Source organism: Staurois parvus, unplaced genomic scaffold (assembly GCF_062004578.1).
Source record: "Staurois parvus isolate SC_StPar_1 unplaced genomic scaffold, SC_StPar_1.0 ptg000019l, whole genome shotgun sequence".
NCBI classification, from domain to species: Eukaryota; Metazoa; Chordata; class Amphibia; order Anura; family Ranidae; genus Staurois; species Staurois parvus.
Genome location: NW_028317815.1, coordinates 30,811,532 through 30,834,426, shown reverse-complemented (window position 1 = coordinate 30,834,426; position 22,895 = coordinate 30,811,532). Strand labels below are relative to the sequence as shown.

General features: G+C 40.6%; 1 protein-coding gene across 6 annotated transcripts in view; it reads right to left on the bottom strand.

The window, feature by feature from the left end:
* The window catches only part of FRMD4A (FERM domain containing 4A), a 558,898-nt gene that overhangs the window by 127,466 nt on the left and 408,537 nt on the right, over positions 1-22,895 (bottom strand). For all 6 annotated transcript variants that reach the window (XM_089686117.1, XM_089686116.1, XM_089686118.1 and 3 more), the window contains exons 6-7: positions 9,120-9,176; positions 446-468 (exon numbers count right to left, since the gene is read on the bottom strand). In XM_089686117.1, the coding sequence (XP_089542243.1) occupies positions 446-468; positions 9,120-9,176 (80 nt within the window). The remainder of the gene's footprint in view (positions 1-445; positions 469-9,119; positions 9,177-22,895) is intronic.

Sequence of the window (22,895 nt, the reverse complement as noted above, 5' to 3'; positions counted from 1 at the left end):
GTGACAGTCAGTCACTGCTCAAAAAAAGTGTCTGGACATATTCTGCCAATAAGCTCAGTGACAGTATACATATGGAACCATTTATGAGCATTGCCAAATATCTGGCTGAGATCCTGGCACCTGTCAGATGTGTGGTATGCCTTTGGTTGCAGAACCAACTGTGGTTAAATACCTTATACATATCGAATGACCTGTTACTATTTTTACCAAAGGCCCCGACTGTAACTTACTTATGATTCCCCTGTAACATACTGCGTGATACAATTCAATATCATTTCTCAGGTATCATAAGTAGTTGTATTTATTTGTGCAGGATTGAAGTAATTTTTGTTTTTAACTGCACAGTTTGGACCATCCTTAACCTTACATAGCAACGTCATGCAAAACATCACATCATAATGCAAATATAATTATTTATGCAATAATTGTAAGATGGTAACCATACCTTGAAAAATCCCCCTTTGCCTCCTAAAAGAGAACAAAAACAATTTAGTAATTTGCAACAATATAATTTATACTGTTCTGTAGATAGTTTATTGTCCTTTATATATGATTTTATATATATATATATATATATATATACATATATAAAATATATAATATATATATAATCACATTAAACATTTAAAGGAGTCATGAAGAGCTACTATTCCATTATGCAAGGCTTGATTCTTAGCAGTACTAAGGTTATATTTACCATCCCTATTATTATACAGCTTTGTGGCTATACAGTTCCTTGCATCTCATTAAATAAAGCCTGCAAGTAATTTAAATGATAATTTCTGATTATGTCAATTTCCCAGGCTAACATAAGAGAGAAACATGATAAAGTAACAAATTAAATCTTCTACTTTAGTCCTTGGCATATGTGGCTATTCCATCAATCTAGACCTGCCCAAAAAGTTCCCTCTTCCTCTTTTACCTGTCTAACCATTAAAAAATGATCTTTAAAAGTACTTTGGATTTATTAAAATGTAATATTTCAACAGAAAACCGTAGTGATGTAGGGGTCAGTAGGAGGACCCACAGCAGGGGAAATACTATCTGGGACACCTAGATGTGGCAGTGCACTGAGCTCCACAAGAGAGTAACATATGAACAGGTCACCTACTGGAAGGTGAGTATTTCCTGTATTTTAGTTAGGTAAAGAAGCAACAGGTTTGTTTAAAGCTTGAATTTAGCAAAAAAAAAAAAATTCCCTGCAGCTTTAGTCATATAACTTACCTGTAATATCCTACATTGTGCAGGCACCTGGATCCTGGATAAATCTTCACTGTAGAGATGCCCCATCCTCTTCCTAGCTCTGAACCTCCAGGGCTGCAGTGGTTAACAGTTTTGGGTTCTCAGACAGAACAGCAGTATATATGGTCTGACAGGGAAATGTCTTCTCCTTCCTCTTTCTACATTGAAAAAGGTTATTTCACTGATTACACTGCCTATAACCTCATCTGTGAGTAGGGAGAGAATTCTGTGACTGATCAGACTCTCCCTCAGTCACATATTTTGTTAATATAGAAGGGGGAAGGAGGAAGCATGTCCCTGTTGGACCATCTGTACTTCTGTTCTGCCTGAAGACCTGCAGCCATTAAACACAGCAGCAGTGGAAGTTCAGAGACAGGAAGAGGACAGGCATTCCTACAGTGAAGATTTCTTTGGAATCCAGGTGCCTGCACAACAGGGGACATACTTCATTACAGTGATATGACTAAAGCTGTAGGGATTTTTTTTTAAGCTAAACTTTAGCTTTAAGCCACTAAACTAGAAAAGAATGACTTTTATTGTCTACATTTTTGTTGGAAAGTAAAACATCTCAGTCCCTAAAGAAATTGGGATTTTTAAAATGAGAATGGCACTATCCAATCATGGTCCGTACTTTGGGGTTTTAGTAGACATAGATAGGTCATTTCTCAGTCTTTATTGTAAGATGATTGATGATTGGATAACAATCTTGCATCAACCACACTGACTTTTACATATGGTTAAGAATAGTTTGCATAGAAATACTTATATATGATTTTATTAAATCCCATAGTACATAATAATCTTGATCAACAGAGCTGTGAACCCTGCCAACAGTCACTATTTCCTTTGTTGTCTTCCTGCTGCACAGTCAATTGTTGCCTTTATTTCTTTTGGCCGTTTGTATAGCCACTGCGATGTTTTCTTAGGGAAGCAATTGTTTGTTGTCTGCTCTGTGGCTTCTAAAGAATAGCAAAATAACTGAAAGAGAAATGTGAATTCACTTGTTTGTGCTGAGACACATTTTTAAATTGACAGTAGTTTGCCATTTCACAATGTTAAAGTTTCTGCCTGGCTTCAATTAATTGGCAGTCTTTCAATGGCGGAATTTCTTCCCAGGGCTTAATTTGCTCCATAGGCAGCTATAGGAAGCATATATTTGGCCCATAATGAGCAGAAGTAGTAGCACTGTCAAATATCACAGAGCTTCATTTATCTGCATGCAGTGGCAGTTGGCAGAAGACAAAAATAAAGTGAGTTTGATCTATCGGTGTAAGTGGAGTACAAATTTCCAGCAAAATCATTACAAAACTTGTATTTCTGCATTTGGAAACCAGCGCACATTTATACCAACATAACTGAAATAAAAATGTTGAGTATGTTTAACCATCTTTAGGCTACTGATCTCCTATACAGTAAAACAGTCATTCCAGTTGTCTAATCCAACAGTTCACATTTGTCTGGGTGATTTTTAAATGCTGTAGTTCTAGAAGAACAGTTATCTGAATGGTCTGTTACACAGCTGCTCTGCTCTCTGTCCTGGAAAGGCAGTACTGCATGGGATAATTAGAGCCAGAGGTTAAATATTAAAGTTGAACCCCAGGTACAAAACTTTTATTAAAATATAATTAAATATATTCTTCGATAGCCATGAAGGATATAAATGCACTTTGTGTGCACCAAATGCCTTTGCGAACTCAGATATCACCATGTAAAAGTGGCAGAGACATCATTACTATGCTGCACATAGCCTAAACAGAGAACAGAGCTGTGGGAGGGGCCCAGCAATCCCACCCACTACAGGCTGCCTGCAGAAAACTACAGGAGAGGGCAGAGACAAGACCGGTCACCCTGCACAAGGAATGAGACCAGCAGTGACTGGTCTTTATTGCAGGAACCTTCCTTAGGCTGCAATCACACTTGAGCATTTTGTAGCTTGAAGCTCGAAGCTCCAAAAAAGCTCAAACTTAAAAATTAAGTGTTCTCTATGGTGCCTGTTCGCGCGATCAGGTGTGAACAGGCACTATGGATAACAATTGATTTTTTAAGTTTGAGCTTTTTTGGAGTTTCAAGCTACAAAACGTTCAAGTGTGAATGCAGCCTTATTGCAGGAAGCTCTTGCAAAATTTCACAATGGATTTCTGCACATATCTGGAAGAAATACACAAAGCACACCAAGATTCAAGTAAGAATACACATGACTCTTGTATGTAGACAACATTTGCTTATCCTGGAAATCAGCTTTAGTTTGCATGTAAAGCATATTTATTTTAAGTGTATCTTTAAAGCGGAGTTCCAGCTGACTTTTAATATACAGCCACTTAGTTGTCCCTCGGTCCAGCGGTGTCCTCACCATGGCTGGTTTCACCGGCCGTCTTCTCTCCCCGGCGCTGGCATCTGCAGTGTGGGCTCTCAGCTGTGACAGCTTGTGGCTTCATAACCGGGTGCCCACTGCGCATATACGAGAAGCGCTGCACTTTGTGAATGGCCCCGTAGTCTTCTGGGACCTACGGGGAGGGAGGACAACTTCCACTTCCGATCGCCTTAGGTGATCACAGTGGAAGTAGGATCGGGTACCTGTCAAATTCGGGTACCCGCTTCCCCCCCTGCTTCCCAAAGCTGCCAATCTTTAATGGGGAGCGGGGGACAAAGACTTAAAGCGGAACTTCCCCTTTTGGGTGGAGCTCCGCTTTAAGTGTATCTTTTTTAAGAGTAGGAAATTATTAAAAACCCTATCAAGTTCTTGTTGCTGTCTGTGTCCCCTCTAGGCAGATTCACCTTCTTTATTTGTTCTGGTGATCATTGTTACGACCATAAAACGTTACGGTAGATTCAAAATGTTAGAGCTGTCACTAGAACAAGAGGTCAGGGTAAAAATTCCAATAGGGAAACCTGTCCCAGTGACGAGCTGGTTCCTCTACCTTGTTACTTTCAGTTCCAGTTGCGTCTCGGGGGGGAGGAAGTGAAGGGAAACCTTCCTAATGGGACACCCTTCCCTACTTTATCCAAAATGAAAAACAAAAAGGTTTGGGCTATAAATTCATTTTAAAGAGAATTACTTTACAAGTGGTGACAAGGCATGTTATAAAAATAAAGTAGCTAAATACTAATAATGCCATCAATAACATGAAGATACTGTACAATTAAGTAATGCAATACGCTGTACTGTGTCATTTCTAACAAACAAGAGAAAATTCCGCTCAGACAAGACTTTTTGCTTTGTTATTCAGGAAGATTTCCTGTTAAGTCAGTTTTTGACACATACAACTTTCCCAAGGCCTTGCCAAGAAATTGTTTGAAAGTCTTATGAAATAGTGGTTAAGGAGTCCACCGAACCTATTAGAGGTCTGGAGAATTAGTCCTAGTTGCCCTGTGCTAATATTGCTGAAACATTAACAATTCAGAGTGTGGGGGAAGGGACAGGATCATGGTTAAATGGAAGACTCTATATTTAATGATGCAGAAAATCCATGCATTCCAAAGGCTATTCAGCCTTACTTTATATTCCCATGTATTGGCACTTAATGCTTAGTGGGTTGCTAGGATGCTTTCAACCCTGATCTGTTTGTATTTAATTACAATGTCTCCCTCTGGCAATCAAAAAATAAAAAAAAGTCACCTAGCAACACCCGATGTCTACTGATACTTTGTATGTCTCTTCAACAATAGTAATCTTGCTGCATGGCTCTTTCCTGACTTGTTGAATTTATTCAGAGCCACTTACAAGCAAAGCTAATTAAAGCAGACACTCACTTCCATATAAGATAAGAGTATAGTTATTTAGAGGTTGCTAGAGATGATTGAGATGAGAATGTGGGCCCAGGTCCACCTTCTTCTAGTTTACTCCATTATAGCTTGGATTAGGTCATGACTGAAAGTTTCTAAACTGGTCTTTTACATTTTATTTCTTCCATTCCATTTACAAAGCCTTTATGCTTATGGTAAACATTTAATGTATGATGATTCCACAATACAGTTTTTGTAAATTTATTATGTCTATGAAGAGATAGCTAGAAGTAGGTAGTCACATTTACGCAGACTTGTTCTCAAATGTTGAACATGTGTCATCACTTATTGATGAGTAGTAGACGAGTTGTGAAATGTCTTCAACATTACAGAAGAAGTCCACTTGAATGTGACTTGAATGTGACTAACTACTACTAGCTTTTTGAATAGCATACTGGGCTTTCTATTAAGAAAGCCTAGCAGTTGTTGCACACTTTCTGACTGTCTTTGATTAAAATGGTTCTAAAGGCTTAAGGTTTTTTACCTTCATGCATTCTATTCATGTAGGTAAAAAAACCTTCTGTGTGCAGCATCCCCCCAGCCCCCCCCCCCCAATACTCACCTAAGCCCCCTCTTGATCCAGCACTGGAGTCTCGGCTATCCCGGGACTCCCTCTCTTCATGGACGGAGACAGAAGCGGAAGCCATTGGCTCCCACTGCTGTCAATCACAGCCAGTGGGCCGATGAGAAGTGAGAGGGAGTGGGGTTGAACCGCATCTCTGTGTGTGAATGGACACACAGAGCAGTGGATGCCCCCATAGTAAGCTGCTTGCTGTGGGGGCACCGAACAGGAGGGAGGGGCCAGAAGAGCCTGTGGGGAGGAAGAGGAGGATCCGGGCTGCTCTGTGCAAAACCACTGCACATAGCAGGTAAGTATAGACATGTTTGTTATTTTTTCTTAAAAAAAAAAATCCTTTAGAATCACTTTAACTGAAACCTCAAATGGAGCTGTAAGGAGAATAGGCATGGAGCTGGGCTTTTCTTCCTCCGATTCAGCTGTGTTTATGTGCTTCATTTAATTCTGAACATGGTTAGGAAAATGTATTAAAAAAATCTATATATTCTGTTTATCATCTGTTTAGTATATAATATAATTCATTAACATATAAATATAATTAATTTACAGAAACATTTATCTTCACATCCACTTCACAAAGTACTTTAAAGCGGTAGTAAACTTTAAAGAAAAAAGCAACAAAATAAATGCCTCCTGCAAGGTAATATCATACTAGCACATTATGAAAGACTTACTTTAAAGCGAAGGCCTCCAGCGGTGAGCTGGCACTGTGGACAAGGCTTCCATCTACACCCAGTCTTCCTTCTGGGTTTGTGGGCTCTGGTCATTTAAATGGCCAAGCCGCGATGATGCCACTCTCGCTCAGGTGCACAGGAGTCAGGGCCGAGGCACAGAGCCTCAAATGGATGGCATGAGTATGCTGTCCCTTCAGAGCACATGTGCCGGTGATGTCACCAGCTGTAGAAACAGTGAATATCTCCTAAATGGTGCATGTTTAGGAGATATTCCTTGTACCTACAGATAAACTTTATTATACGTTTACCTGTACTGTAGGTACAAGTGTACCAACAGTGCTTACTACTGCTTTAAGGCTGTTCGCACTAGTGGGCCCTTTTAATCATGCGCACAGAAGGAACGTGCTAGTGTGTTGTGCACATGCGCTGCCCTACTACAAAGCTTGCATTTTTTCTAACTTAAAGCGGAGTTCTAGCCGTTTTTGTGTTTATTAAAAGTCAGCAGCTACAAAACCTGTAGCTGCTGACTTTTAATAAACACACACTCACCTGTCCCAGGGTCCAGCGATGTGCTCAGCTGCTCCATCCCTTCTCTCCTTCTTCTCTCCCTAGCACTGGCATCTTAACTGTGGACACTAGGCTGTGATAGCTTGCAACTTCACAGCTGGGTGCCCACTGCGCATGCGTGAGTCGCGCTGCACATCCTGATTGGTTCGGCAGTCTTCTGGGACCTGTGAAGTGTCACAGAAGACTGCAGGAGGAAGGAGGGGGGCTGAACTTCTGGCTCACTTCGCCGCGGCAAACTGAGCCGGAAGTGGGAGCGGGTACCTATCATAAACAGGTATCTGCTCCCTCCCCTCGAAAAAGTGCCATATATGGCAGTGGAGAGGGGAGGAGGCAAACAAGTGGAGCTTCCACTTTTGGGTGGAACTCCATTTTAATTTTTATTACATTCATTCAACTCTCTCCGGTTGATTTACTGAAGGCAAATAGACTACGCACTTTGCAAGTGCAGTTGCACTCTGCATGGGATTTATCACCAGAGCTTATTGGATGAGGTGATGCTCTGTTGACTTCCATCATCCAGAAACGTGCAAACAAAAAATGCTTCTTCTTTCCTTGCATGTAATAGAGTTATGCTTTGCAAAGTGAAACTTAATGGCATTTACTAAGGTCTGGGGAAAATTCCCTTGCAAAGTGCAACTTTACTTGCAAAGTGAACAAACTATTTGACTTTAGTAAAACAACCCCTATGTGTGGCAGTACATTGCTATGTATCATGCGTGCTGTGATAAAATGTATGAATGCATTCAAGTAAAATGTATGCCTGAATCATTTTATCGCACCTCACATCAGCACAGCGCATTTGCGTTGTCTTTGTGTTGGGACTGCATTGGGCAGCGATGCCCAATGCAGCTCAATGGGGCTAGGGAGAACGAGCCCTAACTTGTCACAGGGAAAACAGGAGGGTGCTTGCACAGGAACTTTCTTCTAGTCTAAATTGGCTATAGTTTTAGCTACTCAAATATTTTTTTTAAGCAAAAATAAACAGAATGTTCAAAAGCTGAATTATGAGTGAAAGGAATCCCCTACGTTAGTGCCAGCAAAATGCCAAACCTTGTTGCAATTTAACATGTATCAGTCTGTGCTGTAATTATCTTGCCAATGTTGCCTTTTGTATTCCATAAAAAGTAGCAAAAAAGTTTTTTCCTTTTTTAACATAATACCAATAACTACAGTTTGTTGAAATATGTTGGTATCAGGAGAACACTGGGTAGCTGCAGGCTGAAAAAAATATGACAACTGGACTTTCTATGGATTTTTTCATTAATTTAATAAGCTTTAAAATACACCTTAAAAGGCAGGGAAGCAATCGTTGACTGTGATGCTCCAATAGTATTACCATATACTGTACATTTATCTGTATTTGACTGAAAGCACTCAACTGCCTGACATAATGGGGCCAATGTGGTAATTACACCCTTGAGTGCATCTTCCTGGGCTAATTTACACCCATGAGTGCATCTACCAGGGCCGGATTAAACCTTCCAGTGCTTCTTCAATGCTATTTTACACCACCCAGTGCTGCTTCCAGTGCTAATTTAAACCTTTCAATGCTTCTTCAAGGCTATTTTACACCATCCAGTGGTTCTTCCAGTGCTAATTTAAACCTTCCAGTGCTTCTTCAAGGCTAATTTACACCAGCCAGTGGTTCTTCCAGTGCTAATTTAAACCTTCCAGTGCTTCTTCAAGGGTAATTTACACCTTCCAGTGCTGCTTCCAGTGCTAATTTAAACCTTCCAGTGCTTCTTCAAGGGTAATTTACACCTTCCAGTGCTGCTTCCATGGCTTATTTACATCCTCCAGTGCTTCCTGCAAAACCAGCAGGGGCGGTGGAGGTAAATTGTAGGATGGAGGATGTAAATACAATGCTAATTCCATATAAGAAGTTATGAAGATGCTTTCTACTGGTTACAGATATACATACTGATTTACACTCTGAAAGCATGCCCACTGCTTTTTGTAGCTTCCATTCTTTAAGGGTACAGTTATACCGGTAATTTTCATCAGACCTGTTTAGTAAATCAACCCTAAGCATTTCAAATATCCAAGTAAAATAAATGATGCATAAATATACAAGCAGAGATTAGCACAGCCTAGGTACCTGACACACCATCTGGATATTGGAGGAAAAGGAAATGTTACCTTGCCTCTAGTTAATGTCAAACTTTGAATGCATTTCTTGTATGTATGACTTAAAGGACAAAGATTTTGATCTGATTATCTGCTCCAATGACTGAATATTAATAACATGTAAGAGAGTGTAAAGAAAAGTTTGTTACCTGCAGGATGTATGCTGCCAGTTCAAAAACAACCTCACTGTCAACATCTATCAATTCCTGTAAAACACAAAGAGAAAAAGATGTTGTGAGAGTTATGCAGAGTTCCAGCTGCTCCAAGCTGTATAACGTAGCGTGCAGGGCTCCTCCTGTGGCTGCACTTCAAAGGCCTCTGTTATACTGTGACATGGAAAGCTACTCTGCCCAGACTCAAAAAGGGGGGGTTACAATAAACTTTAGTTTTTAACGTGTAATCTGCCAGCCAGAACATCCCACATACCATTAATTTCCATTCTGAATACTTACATACTCATACACTGTATGTAAGTATCACACCGATCTTCCTTCTTTTGAATCAACAGTATCAGATGAGCATTTGAATTAGAGCTAATTGAACTGTTCTCAACATCTCCAATCCCTTGAGATATGATCCTGCTGGTTGGTCCTTGTGGACTAGCCTGTATTTAAACACTTACCTCAATAATAACATAAGACACCTTTTTGATACTGGAATGTTTTAAAATTATACCTTTATCCCCAACTAGTCCTCACAGACATATGCCATTGTCAGGTGTGGGATCTAAACCTACAACCTCTGCTGCGTCTGGTAGTGGCTCTTCTTTCTGAGCCACCTGAGATGATGGATAGCTCATTGTGTGATCCTTTGTACTTTCTTGCCTTGTTTTTTGTTTCTGGGGAACCTTTAATGCTTTGTTCTGCCCATGAACTTCTTAATTTAAGCCATGTCTCTGCACTTCCTGTTTGCCAGATTATCGTGCTCTCTGAAGCCGATATCCTGATCCTTTGTGTACCTGCAGTTGTCCTTATCTCCATTTCCTCTGCCACTCATTATTGACCTTTGGCTTGTTCCTCAGCTGCGCTTCCACTTGATCCCAACCTGCAACCACTTGTTGCCGACCTTTGGCTTGTTTACTGATTACGGTTTTGCTTGATCCCTACCTGCTATATCTGCTACTGGACCCTGGCTTGCTCACTATCTGGTGGGGTGGTCTGGTACTAACACACAACAAAACCCATATCTACCATCAGGAGCTCTAGTGAATATCGGTTAGTGCTTAGACCCCAAAGTACTGGTGAGCTCACATCATTTGTCAGTGTGAGCTGCTTGTTTACATATCCTGCTGGTTGGTGGGAGCCTCTGTGCAGCTATGGCTACTGGTTCCTCGAGCCTGACCCTGACCATGACAGCAATTCTATTTCAGTTTAGACCTCCTGCTTCCACATAATTTGTGTATTTATTGTGAAATAAACCCTTAGGGTGTGCCTATTGCCATCTCACACATGTTTTCCCCTACCTACTCTCCACCCTTCCCCCCATCCCCATGTTCTATTACTGTTCTATACTGGTTATACTTTACTTTTCCGATGTTTAATACATGTTTAACTTGTAGGTTTTTTTGTTCTATATATTTCAGAAAAAAAACCAACCAGGAAATGTTTTCCCATATATACTTTACTTCTACAACATTAGAACAATGGGATGTGATGTTTGCCATTGTTACAACACCGATCCTTAATAAAAACAGATTAAACAAGAACTTTTCTTGACTTTTTTATTACCAAATTCTATGTTTGCACCTAACTATGAAAATGTCTTTTTTGGCAGAATATGAGGCCACAACAACTGCCATTCACACAAATTCTCTGCAACTTCTTCCCCACATCAGGTGATTTTATGCAAAATGGTCACTGCCTTTTTTTAGAGAAATTAAAATTCAAGTGAATATCTTAAAACACATTTGAAATACATACTGTATATGTGAACTGTTTTACCTGACAAATAATATGAAATTTTGACTATTCATTCTTATATGTGATAGTACATAGCTCAGTTAAGTTCCCTGCTCATTAGATAGAGGTGATGATGGTGGTTCTGTCCAATGATCAGACTGACCTTTAGATATAACATAGGAAGCCACAAATCTGAATTGCTGAACCTAGAAATATGTCAGTCGTCTGGTTGTGTGGTGTACAAGAGGTGCATAAACCACAGGTTTAGCTGAGAAGAATTACAATGTTTGGGTGGTAAAATTGTAAATATATGTATTCCCACTATGTATTTAGCTGTTTGCCTGACTTTATTTAGTTTTCAAGCATCGTTGAATGCCAGAGACGTCTGTCATTCAACACAGTCTTGCCTTATAATGGCTTATAACATTTTGTACTAAACAGTTAAAAATCTTGACATACTGTCTGATGACCAGGTATTATACAACCGGAAAATGAGAGCAAGCATTCAGAAATAATAAAAATGTGTGATTTCAAATTGCATAGATCCTGTTGATTACTGTTGAAATCTGGTTATACAAAAAACAGTTCCAGAAGTTTGATAGCAATAGGGAAAAATAAATGCTCTTTTTACATAAAAACATTACTTAAGTAAAAAGAAAATGTTACTGCTAGGTATGTCTAATGTTCAACTGAAGACATCTATAAATGAATCTTTCATCATTATCACTGAAAGATCTGACCATGTATTACGAGCATATCTCATTCATCTATGTAAACACAAAGAAAAGCCATACAGTACTCTAAATATCTATATTCAGGAAGAGGCAAAATATGAATCTGTCAAGTGTGATGAATTCCCCTTGTTCACTGAGCTGTCAGTAGTACTATATGTAGTTTTCAAATGTACCACGAGGAACTGAAATGTTTGCTGGCAGAAGAAAAGGATTTCCGGAGACTGGACCAGCAAAAAGGTATTCTTGGCACTTCAGAAATATAGGCCTTCATATCTAATCTGCTGTGAGAGCCAAATGGATTATTTATGTATGTATGTATATGAATAATGAACAGGGTTAACAATGGTATGAAAGCAGAGAGACGACTGATAAATAAAACATAGGGCAATATTATAAAGCTAGTTTTCAGCTATGATGGGAAGATATGTAGAACAAAGCACAGCTATGAAGCTGAGCAAGCTATTTCCTAGATACATACAAGGGGGCATCATCTTTCTACATATACAAAGTACATGATATTGCTGTAGTAGTGAGATGCTGTACTATATATGAGCATACACTGTCATATATAGCTCTGAGGGAAGATTGCCACAATCAGGGGTGGTCAAATTTGACAGAGAAATGTTGAACTTGAACATTTAGAATACAAATATTTTTGGTTTATATATATTTATTGTACTAGCTGAAAACAAGTGTGAGGTTGTTGTTTTAATTGGTGGAGTGCAGTTGGTGGATGCAGTGGTGCCCATAAAGAAGTGTGCCAGTGCAGTGGTGGTCATTGGAGAAGTGAGTGGGCACAGGGATGCTTAGAAGAGAAGTACGCCAGAGCAGTGGTGGTCAGTGGAGAAGTGGGTAGGTTTAGTGGTGCTCAAATAAGAAGAGCATCAGTGCACTGACGGTCAGTGGAGAAATAGGTAGGTTTAGTGGTGCTCAAATAAGAAGAGCGCCAATGCAGTGGTGGTCAGTAGAGAAATGGGTAGATTTAGTGGTGCTAAAATAGGAAGAGCGCCAATGCAGTGGTGGTCAGTGGAGAAATGGGTAGGTTTAGTGGTGCTCAAATAACAAGAGCGCCAATGCAGTGGAGAAATGGGTAGGCTTAGTGATGCTCAAAGGATAAGTGCACCAGTGCAGTGTAGGTCAGTGGAGAATTGGGTAGGTTTAGTGGTGCTCATAGGAAGAGCGCCAGTGCAGTGGTGGTCAGTGGAGAAGTGGGTAGGTTTGGTGGTGCTCAAAAGAGAAGTGCGCTAGCGCAGTGTTGGTCAATGGAGAAGTGGGTAGGTTTAGTGGTGCTCAGAAAATAAGAGTGCCATTGCCGTTGTGGTCAGTGGAGAAGAGTGGAGAAGAGGGTAGGTTTAGTGGTGCTCAAAAGAGAAGTATACTAGTGCAATGGTGGTCAGTGGAGAAGTGGGTAGGTTTAGTGGTGCTCAAAAGAGAAGTGCACCAGGGCAGTGAGGTAAGTGGAAAGTCAATAATAAAGAATAGAAGATGATGTGCCTAGGAAGAAAAGCATAACAAAAAAGTGCTCTGACAAGATTAAAATGTGGGAAATAAGTAACAATGTACTGTTTAAAAAAATAAAGACTTGTCTTGGAAAACTTGTATAAATAACAAATGCAGTTACCTCTGAACAGTCAGAACTGAAAATCATGAATAATCTCTTAAAACATAATTATATAACAATATATATAAAAGGTCATATTGTTTTAAGTTTCCCACACAGAAGTCAGTAGCACTCACTACTTTGTTGGTCCCATGTAGACCAGCCAGCCAGTGCATTGATCCTGCCATAAAGGTTGATCAGTGAACTCTGAAAACACAAACAGTGAATGTTGCAGTATACAGGATGCCACATTCCCATGAAAAGTTCCAAGCAGCTTTGAATGACATTCATTTGCTTTTCCCTCCCAGAATCCCTTCTCCTTTTTCTCTCAACAGGTCTGCACAGCTGAGGCTGCTTCTCAAAGAAAGACAATCAGGGCTCTGTTCTTCTATGGTTCTGTTTTAATTAACAACCTCTTGAGGTATTGTAAGCCCCTTATTTAAACATCCCACATTTGAAATTACACCTTCTCATCAAGGTCACTGACACTGGTAACCAGGGGGATTCTATGAGGCATTGTGACAGTACTTAATTTTCTGACCAGGCGTGGGCTCAATGTGAAAAAAACAAGGAACGTGTGGACCTACATCACTTGCTAGCATGGAATAAATCATGGCATAATGGCAACATGCAGGCTTCCTGGCTACTCAATCTAGTGGACTACGGTTAAACTCAAAATAGAAAACATGCTCTAATTAGAAGAATTTTATTATATGATATGTTTATATTAAAATATGTTTTATTGTTAATTTATTAATTACAAGCATTTGTATTTTTTATTCTTTTTGTGTCATCAATTTATGTATTATTCCCATATAATTTTTATAACATAAGAATTTCAGGCATCAAGGTTAAAAAAAGTGTTGAAAGGAGGACATTTGATTTGCTCTTTCAATATCTTAGTGCAGTGTAGTGAATGAAAGGGAGAAGATAATTGGCTGGAAATCTCAGACACCTTCCATTATGAATTCCTGTATCACACACAGAGGATTACTGCTTAGCTTTTAGTACATACTGTATCTCAAAGCACAGGAGGGTGAGAAAGTCTGTCACACCATTATATGCATGTAAATTAATAAGCAACTCTGTGAGTGTAGAGACAATTCAAAATAACATAGCATATAACTCATTTACTAGGAACTGTCTGATCTAGGACACATAAAAGATCCTGAGAGCCTAAATGTCAAGAATGAATTCATAGTGTGTATACAGAACATTCTCATGACAATTGTTTCAACTTACAAAATTGTTCATTGCTCTATACCAGCCTATCTCAACCTTTTGAACACAGAGGAACCCTTTAAATAACTTTCCAGTCTTAGGAAACCCCTGCTAAAAATTACTATATCTACAACTCATGACACATTAGTGTGATGGTCAGTGGTAAGAATGCTCCTTAGACTTGTGGTCACTGGGAAGAATTCCCCCTTACAGATAGCTAAATAGATCAATGTGTCAGTGCAAAAATATCTGAAAGGGAGAAATTGCTCATTCCTCAAGGAACCCCTAGCAACCTCTGGAGGAACCCTGGTTAAGAAACCCTGCTCTATACTGTGTATAAACTTTCACCAGTTCTTCATTTTATAAGAATAACTCAATTCCTCCTTCATGGGAAAGTGCATCAATGTTTTTTTTACAGCTGATCAAGTGAGTAAACAGTTGAGGAGACTTTAAGTGGGAAAATCAACAGGCCCTGATGGCGGTAGCCCCAGTGTGCTCAGGGCATGTGCAGACCAGCTGGGGGGTGTCCTTCAATGGGTCTTTAACCTGAGCCTGAGTCTACAAAAGGTCCTTGTGTTGTGGAAGACATTCTGCCTTGTTCCTGTGCTGAAGATACCACATCTTTGTGGTTCCAAGGATTACAGACTAGTGGCTTTGGCCTCCCACATTATGCAGACCTTGGAGAGACTTGTTTTACATCAGTTAAGGCTCATGGTTAGTAATTAATTAGACTAATTTCAGTTTGCCTACCAGTTGATACTGGGTGTTGAGGATGCTATCATCTGCATGCTAAATCGTATGTATGCACAACTGGATAAACCAGCAAGCACTGTGAGGGTCATGTTTTTTTACTTCTCCAGTGCTTTTGTTAATATCAGGCTGGATGTCTTGGGTGAGAAGCCGGCAGCAATATAGGTTGATGTTTACCTTGTTTCAAGGATTGTGACTACCTGACAGGAAGACCTGCTTCAGTTTTAAATATGGAAGTCATTGAAATAGGACATAGAGGCAAATTAAATAACCACAAGATATCCACATTCATACTCAGTACATGAATATTTCACTCACATTAAAAAGTTAAGCATGTTTCCTCTCTCTCTCATCCTCTTTCCCTTCCTCTACCAATCATTTTTCCCGTTCTGGCTTCTGCTTCATTTGCTCTGTTGATATTTATTCTCTACTGTCCTCCAGCTTTCTGGTTGCCCACCACAGAGGCTATACCTCTCTGATGTAAGCTTGTCCCTGACCCCCAGTTTCAGGTTCCCTGTGATTTTTTCTTGTGCCTGAATGCTGAAACACACTAATAACTTGTCTCGTTATGTTGAATGATGGCCTTGTGAGGTTTTCTAAACATGATGTTATTTTGAGCTGAACATAAAGACTATGCATCTCTGTTCCTATTTTATTGTAACTTGCCTTACATTGATTTTCAGACTGTAACTAGCACTGGAAAAATGACAGCTAAAACTGGTCAATTGTCATAGGCTTCCAATCCTATTTCCTATAAAACACCCTGCTGGTGTGAGTACAAACTGAATATGAATATCTCAGAGGTATTCAAGCAATCCATGCCTGTTTTCTTTATACTAAATCCGTTTATGTCAGTTATTGGTGGGGAGACAGTTAAAGGAATTCATAGCCAGAAGGTAAAGAAAGGACAGTTCCTGGCAATAAGACTTAGATTTTCAATGGTAGTGGCTCATTAGTGAATTAATAGGTTGGGCTCTTTGGAAACATATAATTTAAGAAGTGAAAATGTGAACTGTGGAGCGTGTAACATGAATTAAATCCTCAGAAACTGGGATCAGAGTATGAACAAGAGAGGGACAATGCATGGCTCTTAATAATATGCCATATTGACAGTTTTCAGTCAGGAAACTGCTTATCTCTACCAAGCAACATTTTGTTCTGGGACAATAGTGTTTAGTCAACAGGAATGTCATTTTCTATAGACTGCAGTGAGCTCTAACTTCTTGGCAAGAAAGCATTCTGGCGTATTGAGAATTGTTATAAGCAACTGCTGGGACTCTGCTGTGACCTTGTCTTCTTTGTGTTAAAAAAGTACATTGCGGTTCCCCAAGGAACACCCTACCCTGAATACCCTCCTGTGATATGTGCTATGCAGAAATCTCAGCGGCTCTTTTCATCTTCCGCTCATTTATATTGCACTGGGGCCAAAAGAATTTTTAGGAGAACAAATACAGGAAGATCCTTAATTTTTAGAGTGTATGTTATACTAGCACTTCTTTTTATTAAAACACAAAATTCCCCCTCCCTTAACTAGAGGAAAGTTTGGTAGCATGCTTTGGAGACATTCCATTATCATATTCTAATTGCTTCACATTCCATCTATATCCTGTCTATGAACTGGCAGTTTAATGAACAAGAGAGACTTACACTTTTATTTATAAAGGCAAAGAGCAATGTTGAAATGTCTACTGGAACCACCCAGATAATCTTTCACTCACCTGAAAACTAGGTGTAAACAGCTACATTGGTTGCAATGGGTTTCTGCACTCTGTGCATCATTGTTGCCCTTTGTACTGCTTTTTTGACTAAAGGAATGATCTGATTAAGTCAGCAATCTATTGTCTATGAGCTACCCACAAATACCTCTGGTGTACTAATGGCCCAATAATGGCAATGGTCAAATGAAGACTTGTAGTTCTGCACACTTTTATGAACAGTGCCCCTCATTTATCAGAGAATGAAAAAAAGAATGGGTTGCCTTTAGTAGCCAGCACCTTTCTTTAGAATGCTAAGATTGCAGCAAAGACAGCTTTTATGTCACAAACCTCTGCAAATTAATATTTTTCTGCTTGGCTGCCAGCTTTAGGATAAAATTAACCTTTCAAAACCAAGGTTTCATGGAGCTCTAGGGTTGTTCCATGGGTTCCAGTGAGGATTTGTGTGGGTTCTGATGAGTAATTTCTAGCTAGAATGCCTCGTACACACGATGAGAATATCGGGCGAACGATCAACCATTTTTACGCCTGCTAGTCTCACATCGAAAGTGAAAAGGTTACTAAAGATACGAAAATTCTCCTATGAAAGAAAAGAATTTCGAAAGTGATGTCATGTATTGCGTTGTATTTGTATTGTATTTTCAGACGACTACTGTACTGATTAAACGAAAATCGTACAATCTGGTATCATACGAGAAAAATTTTTGCTCTTGTCCCTTCAGATATTGTCGTACGAACTGTCATGATCAGCTCTCGAAAGCTGTGTACTAACGATCCGATTATCGGACGATCGGTCCTCGTACGAAAATTTTCGTGCAATTTTCTTATAGTGTGTACGGGGCATTAGAAGTGACACCAATGCTCTTTTTAGCGATCTGCAAGAGGGGCATTTTCCCAAAGACCTCCAATCTAAGGAACATTCTCCCCATTGTCCCATTATCCATCAATCTAAGGGAGCATTTCACTGACCAACAACAGAAAATAGTTTTGTCATATGGGCAACCCTGAGTGTCAAAAACACTAAGTATGCCACATTCCTTATTTGTTTATTTATTCTTATGTCTCAACTTACTGTTTACACTAGCATTTCCCAAACCTTTTTAGTCATGGCACCCTTTAAAAGTATATAGAATCAAAAATGTAAAACAGAAAAAACCTAAAAGTTACCTACCACCAATGGTAAACCTGAGCCTGGACAATGCACACAACTGTGTCAATGAAATTAGCTTCACACAGCCCCACATTATATCAGAGGACCCCCTACATCACATCAGAGGCCACCATATCACATCAGAGCCCCCATATAAATGATTGCCCCCCATCTCATCAGACTCTTCGCATCAGAACAGAGTCCCCCATCAAAAGTTCCCTTATGGCTGTTGCAGCATGATAGAGCAGGTCTGGATGGAAGAGCAATTCTGTCCCCTCCCAGATTTTAGAGGTGGCAATTCATGTCCCTCACTCCAGATCTGCATCATTTTGTTGCCATAGTGGGGTTGGTTGCCAGCACCATACCATTGAATGACAATTTGTCCTGGCCCTAGACCAGCAATGGGCAAACTACGGCCCGCGGGCCGTATACGGCCCGGCGGACCTTTTAATCCGGCCCGCGGAGCGTGATAAAAAAAAAAACAGCCAGGGCAGGCAAACAGTGGCTGTCAGGATGTGTGTAGGCGGGGCAGCGTGACAACGTGAGGGGAGCTAGGCTCCTCTCACAGTCCGCCCTGAAGACCGGAACGGCGCGGGAACACGGCGAGAGGAACGAGCAAAGGTAAGTAAATTGACACAGGGGGGACTTGGCTTACTACTTGGGGGGGAATAGTACTATGGGGGATGAAATACTATATGAGGGATGAATTAATATGGGGGATGAATTAATATGGGGAATGAATTACTATAGGGGGGATGAATTACTATAGGGGGGATGAATTACTATATGGGGGATGAATTACTATGGGGGATGAATTACTATGGGGGATGAATTACTATATGGGGGATTAATTACTATGCTTACTATGGGGGAATATTACTATACTTACTATGGATGGCATGGTAGTGGCTGGGCCGGCCAGCAGCTAGTGGGGGGCATAAAAGTTTTGTAAAATAACTCTTTTTATGCTTTTTTACCTTAAATTAATCTAAACATTTAATGTTACAAATTTAAATTTAATTTATATTAATTCACACATACACATCATTCATCTACTCTTGGTCCGGCCCCCGGGTCCAATATATGAACCCATTGCAGCCCTCAAGTCAAAAAGTTTGCCCACCCCTGCCCTAGACTCTAGTGTCATTAGTTGTTATGGTGCTGGAGACTTCCCACTAGACCTATGATAACCCATTACGTGGTGTGAAAAAACGGGACATTGTTTATTCTAAAGCACTGGAAGCATCCAAATATTAACCTTCAGCTGGCTTTTGCTCAAAACAAGAATCACTGAAAGCTTCCCTATGCACAGTGTGAAAATGCCAATATTCCATATTACAATTGGTACTCTGGCTAGGGAGCATCCATTTCAACTGGTGGTAGTTTCTAAAATGTAAATTAGGCAAGTAGGATATTTGGCGCACTTCAAGACTGAATAAGGCAGTAGATGGGGCATATAATAGTAATATAATCAATGGTGATGAATTTAGGGAAAATAAATCATGAACAATATACTGTAATAAATATACAAATAAAATGTCCTTAAAAAGAGTCCTATAGGTAATTCTGATGCACCATGGAGTGGAGGCAGCCAGCCAATAACGAGCTAGAGGGGCCCTGTGGAAGATCAGGAAGAAAGAGGCGGCACCCTCTAAGTGCAGTAGGAAAGCTTTTTAATGGATAAAAAGTGTAGTAATACAGGCCACTCACAAAGCATAAGTAGGTTTGCGCTTGAAAATTAAGTGTGAAGAGTGTGAAGCCTCTGGATGGATGGTGGTCACCTAGCTGAGAGTATAGATGCCCCACATCAAGATGGCATCCTTATGGCCTGATGAAGGAGCATGCATGCTCCGAACGCACGCCAACCCCCACCATCACATGACCAAAAGTGATGTCTCAACTGAGGGAATCACGGAACTAGGAGGACGTGCTGGATGCCACCAGCACCACTGCCAGATGCCGGTGACCACCATCCATCTAGAGGCTTCACACTCCTTCACTACAGTGGATGCGTATTCATTTACAAGCACAAACCTACTTATGCTTTGTGAGTGGCCTGTATTACTACACTTCTTATCCATTAAAATGCTTTCCTACTGCACTTAGAGGGCGCCACCTCTTTCTTCCTGATCTACAATGTAAATAAATCCCAGTACACTGTTTGATAGGAAAACACAACATAACATCTTGTTAAAGCCCAACTCTGGGAAAACTAAGTCCTCCCTTGCAGTGGGCCTGCACCAGCTGCAGCAGCACTGCAAGGGTTTGCTGCTTGACTCTATCTAGAAAAGAAGTTTTATTTACCTAATCCAACACTCCCCTAGCAGATGGTGCTCCCCTGTGCTGTGGTGGTGGACCATTCCTCAGTGTCCCTACATCCAATGCAGGGCTATGGGCCTTTGCCCACCAGAGCATAGGGGAGAAGGAACTGTAGGGATGGGTCTAGCAGCCGCTGGCACAGAGAATCAGGGAGGTAAAACTGCTTTACCAAGTCCCCTACACAAAAAATAGTAGTTACTCCTTTCAGAGAGAGTGCAGCCCTACTAAAAGGGAGCATTTTTACTTCTACTGGAGCTCAGCTTTAAACTCATGAAAGAAACATGTTCATTAAGGAGGGTGGTACAACAAAAGTTGATGTGCTTGTAGGAAACGTATTATTTTCAATATCTAACTATACTGAGCGAAATTAATTTTAAAGGCATTTACATGAATCAAAGAGACTTTGGTTGGACAGTTTTTTCACAGACGCCATAGGAAAGGCACATTCACATGTATAATTTAGTTCAAATAAAGGTGAATTAGGTATTTCTCAAGTACCACATAGTCTTTAAATAATAACAATATATCTACTGAGGTTGCAGTCTCACTTTAGAGCTTTGTAAGTGCGTACAAAATCACGCACTAAAAACAAAATCACGCACTAAAAACGCAAGCCACGCTTGTGCTACCATGAAGCTAGAAGTCCAAAAAGGTGTGTGAGCTATTTTGCCACATTTGTCACATGTAGGGCAGCCCACTGCGATGAATAGGCTACCCTAGGCTTAAAAACGTGCACATACTCACATTCACAAAACACCAAATGAGAATGTTGCTTGAATCTTTAACAATATTAAACTCCTGGACCTATTTAAAGTACCCCAAATGTACGCATGCACCTGGCTGAGACTGTGCAATATATTGACCTTGCCATTTGTCAATGAAAAGCATCCAGAAAAAAAACCCTGATATAACACAGCTTTGCGTGCAGGGGCGTCCCTAGGCAGGTGTGCGCCACCCCGCCTGCTACCTATTGCACGGGGTGACACCGGACCCGCTCCACGAAAAGGTAAGTTTTAAAGCAAGCCGACGATCCTCGCAAGATGGATCGGATCTGCGGATTGAGCATAATGGATCGGAGTCCGATCCATTATGCTCCCCAATCTTACCTTTTCGTGGAGCTCATGGGGAGATCGGCTGACCCTGTATAGGTTGCAAGCCGACGGATGGGGGAGGATAATGGATCAGACTCCGATCCATTATGGACAATCCGCAGATCCGATCCATCCTGCGGGGATCGTCGGAGGGGGTGTCACCAAGTGTTATAGCACTGGGTGACACCAACCCTAGGGAAGTCCTTGTTTGCATGTATAAAAAAAACACAATTTGCTTTAATATATTTTTCTGCTACTGAATACAACAGTAAAAGAACCAAACTTCTTCAAATCACTGGTTTCTGTATTTGCTATGTGAAGTATAAATGACATGCTACTACAATACAATTCTTGGTGTAATGCCTTTCTATGTTTATTACAATCCTGTGATTTTTATCAGGTTGTCACTGAGATTGTTAACTGTATCAAAAATGGTTGATGTTATATGTGGAAATGCTGCCACCCAGAGGAACAAGTGATATATTGCAAGTGTTAATTGTCTGTTGCTAGTAAACACACAACAGATGAAACTATTATTTAGTTGTAAAAACACAAAATACATTATCATATACATATTTGTCTCATACATAAGTCTACAAAGTTAGCATTTTAAGAGCTCAAAAAAAAAAAAAGAAAAAAAAAGTCAAAGCAAAATAATAAAACCTAACCAAATGACAACCACATACAGTAGATTTAGATTGTAAACTCCAAGGAGCAGGGCCCTCCTATCCCTCTTGTATTTAACTGTATAGTTGCTGTATTGTCTCCCTTTATATTGTAAAGTGCTGAGCAAACTGTTCGCGCTATATAAATCCTGTATAATAGTAATAATATATATACACTGACTGAGCCTGCTGCCCAGTTGTTTGAGAGAACACTGCAGATGAGCAGTATTCATTTTTTTCATTGAACAGCACAGTGGCTAAATGGTTAGCACTTCCGCCTGGCAGTACTAGGGTCATTGTTGCAAATCCCAACCACGGCACCACCTGCCTGGAGTTTGCATGTTCTCCCTATGCCTGCGTGGGTTTCCTGTGGGTACTCCGGTTTCCTCCCACACTCCTAAGACATGCTGGTAGTGTCAGGGATCCCGGGCGCTCGGCGGTGCACGCATGTGCAGATTGCCGATCCGTCCGAGCCGGCGAGCTCAGAGTCCACTAGCGATCGCGGCCGCACCAATGGGAGAACAGGGCGCTCTATTTAAACCTGCCCTGTGCATCTCCAAATTTCCGCAAGGTCTTGTCCCTGTTCCTGTGTTCCTGTTAGTATGTTTCCTTGTTGCCAAACTCTGCCTGTTCTGATTTATGCTGACCCTCTCCTGCTCTGACCCCGGCTCGTCCCTGACCATTCTTCTGCCTGTAGTTTCTGTTATTTTGGACCCTCTGTTACTGAACCCGGCGTGTGACCTGACTACTCTTTGCCTGCTGCTTGGTACCGCACCTGTCCC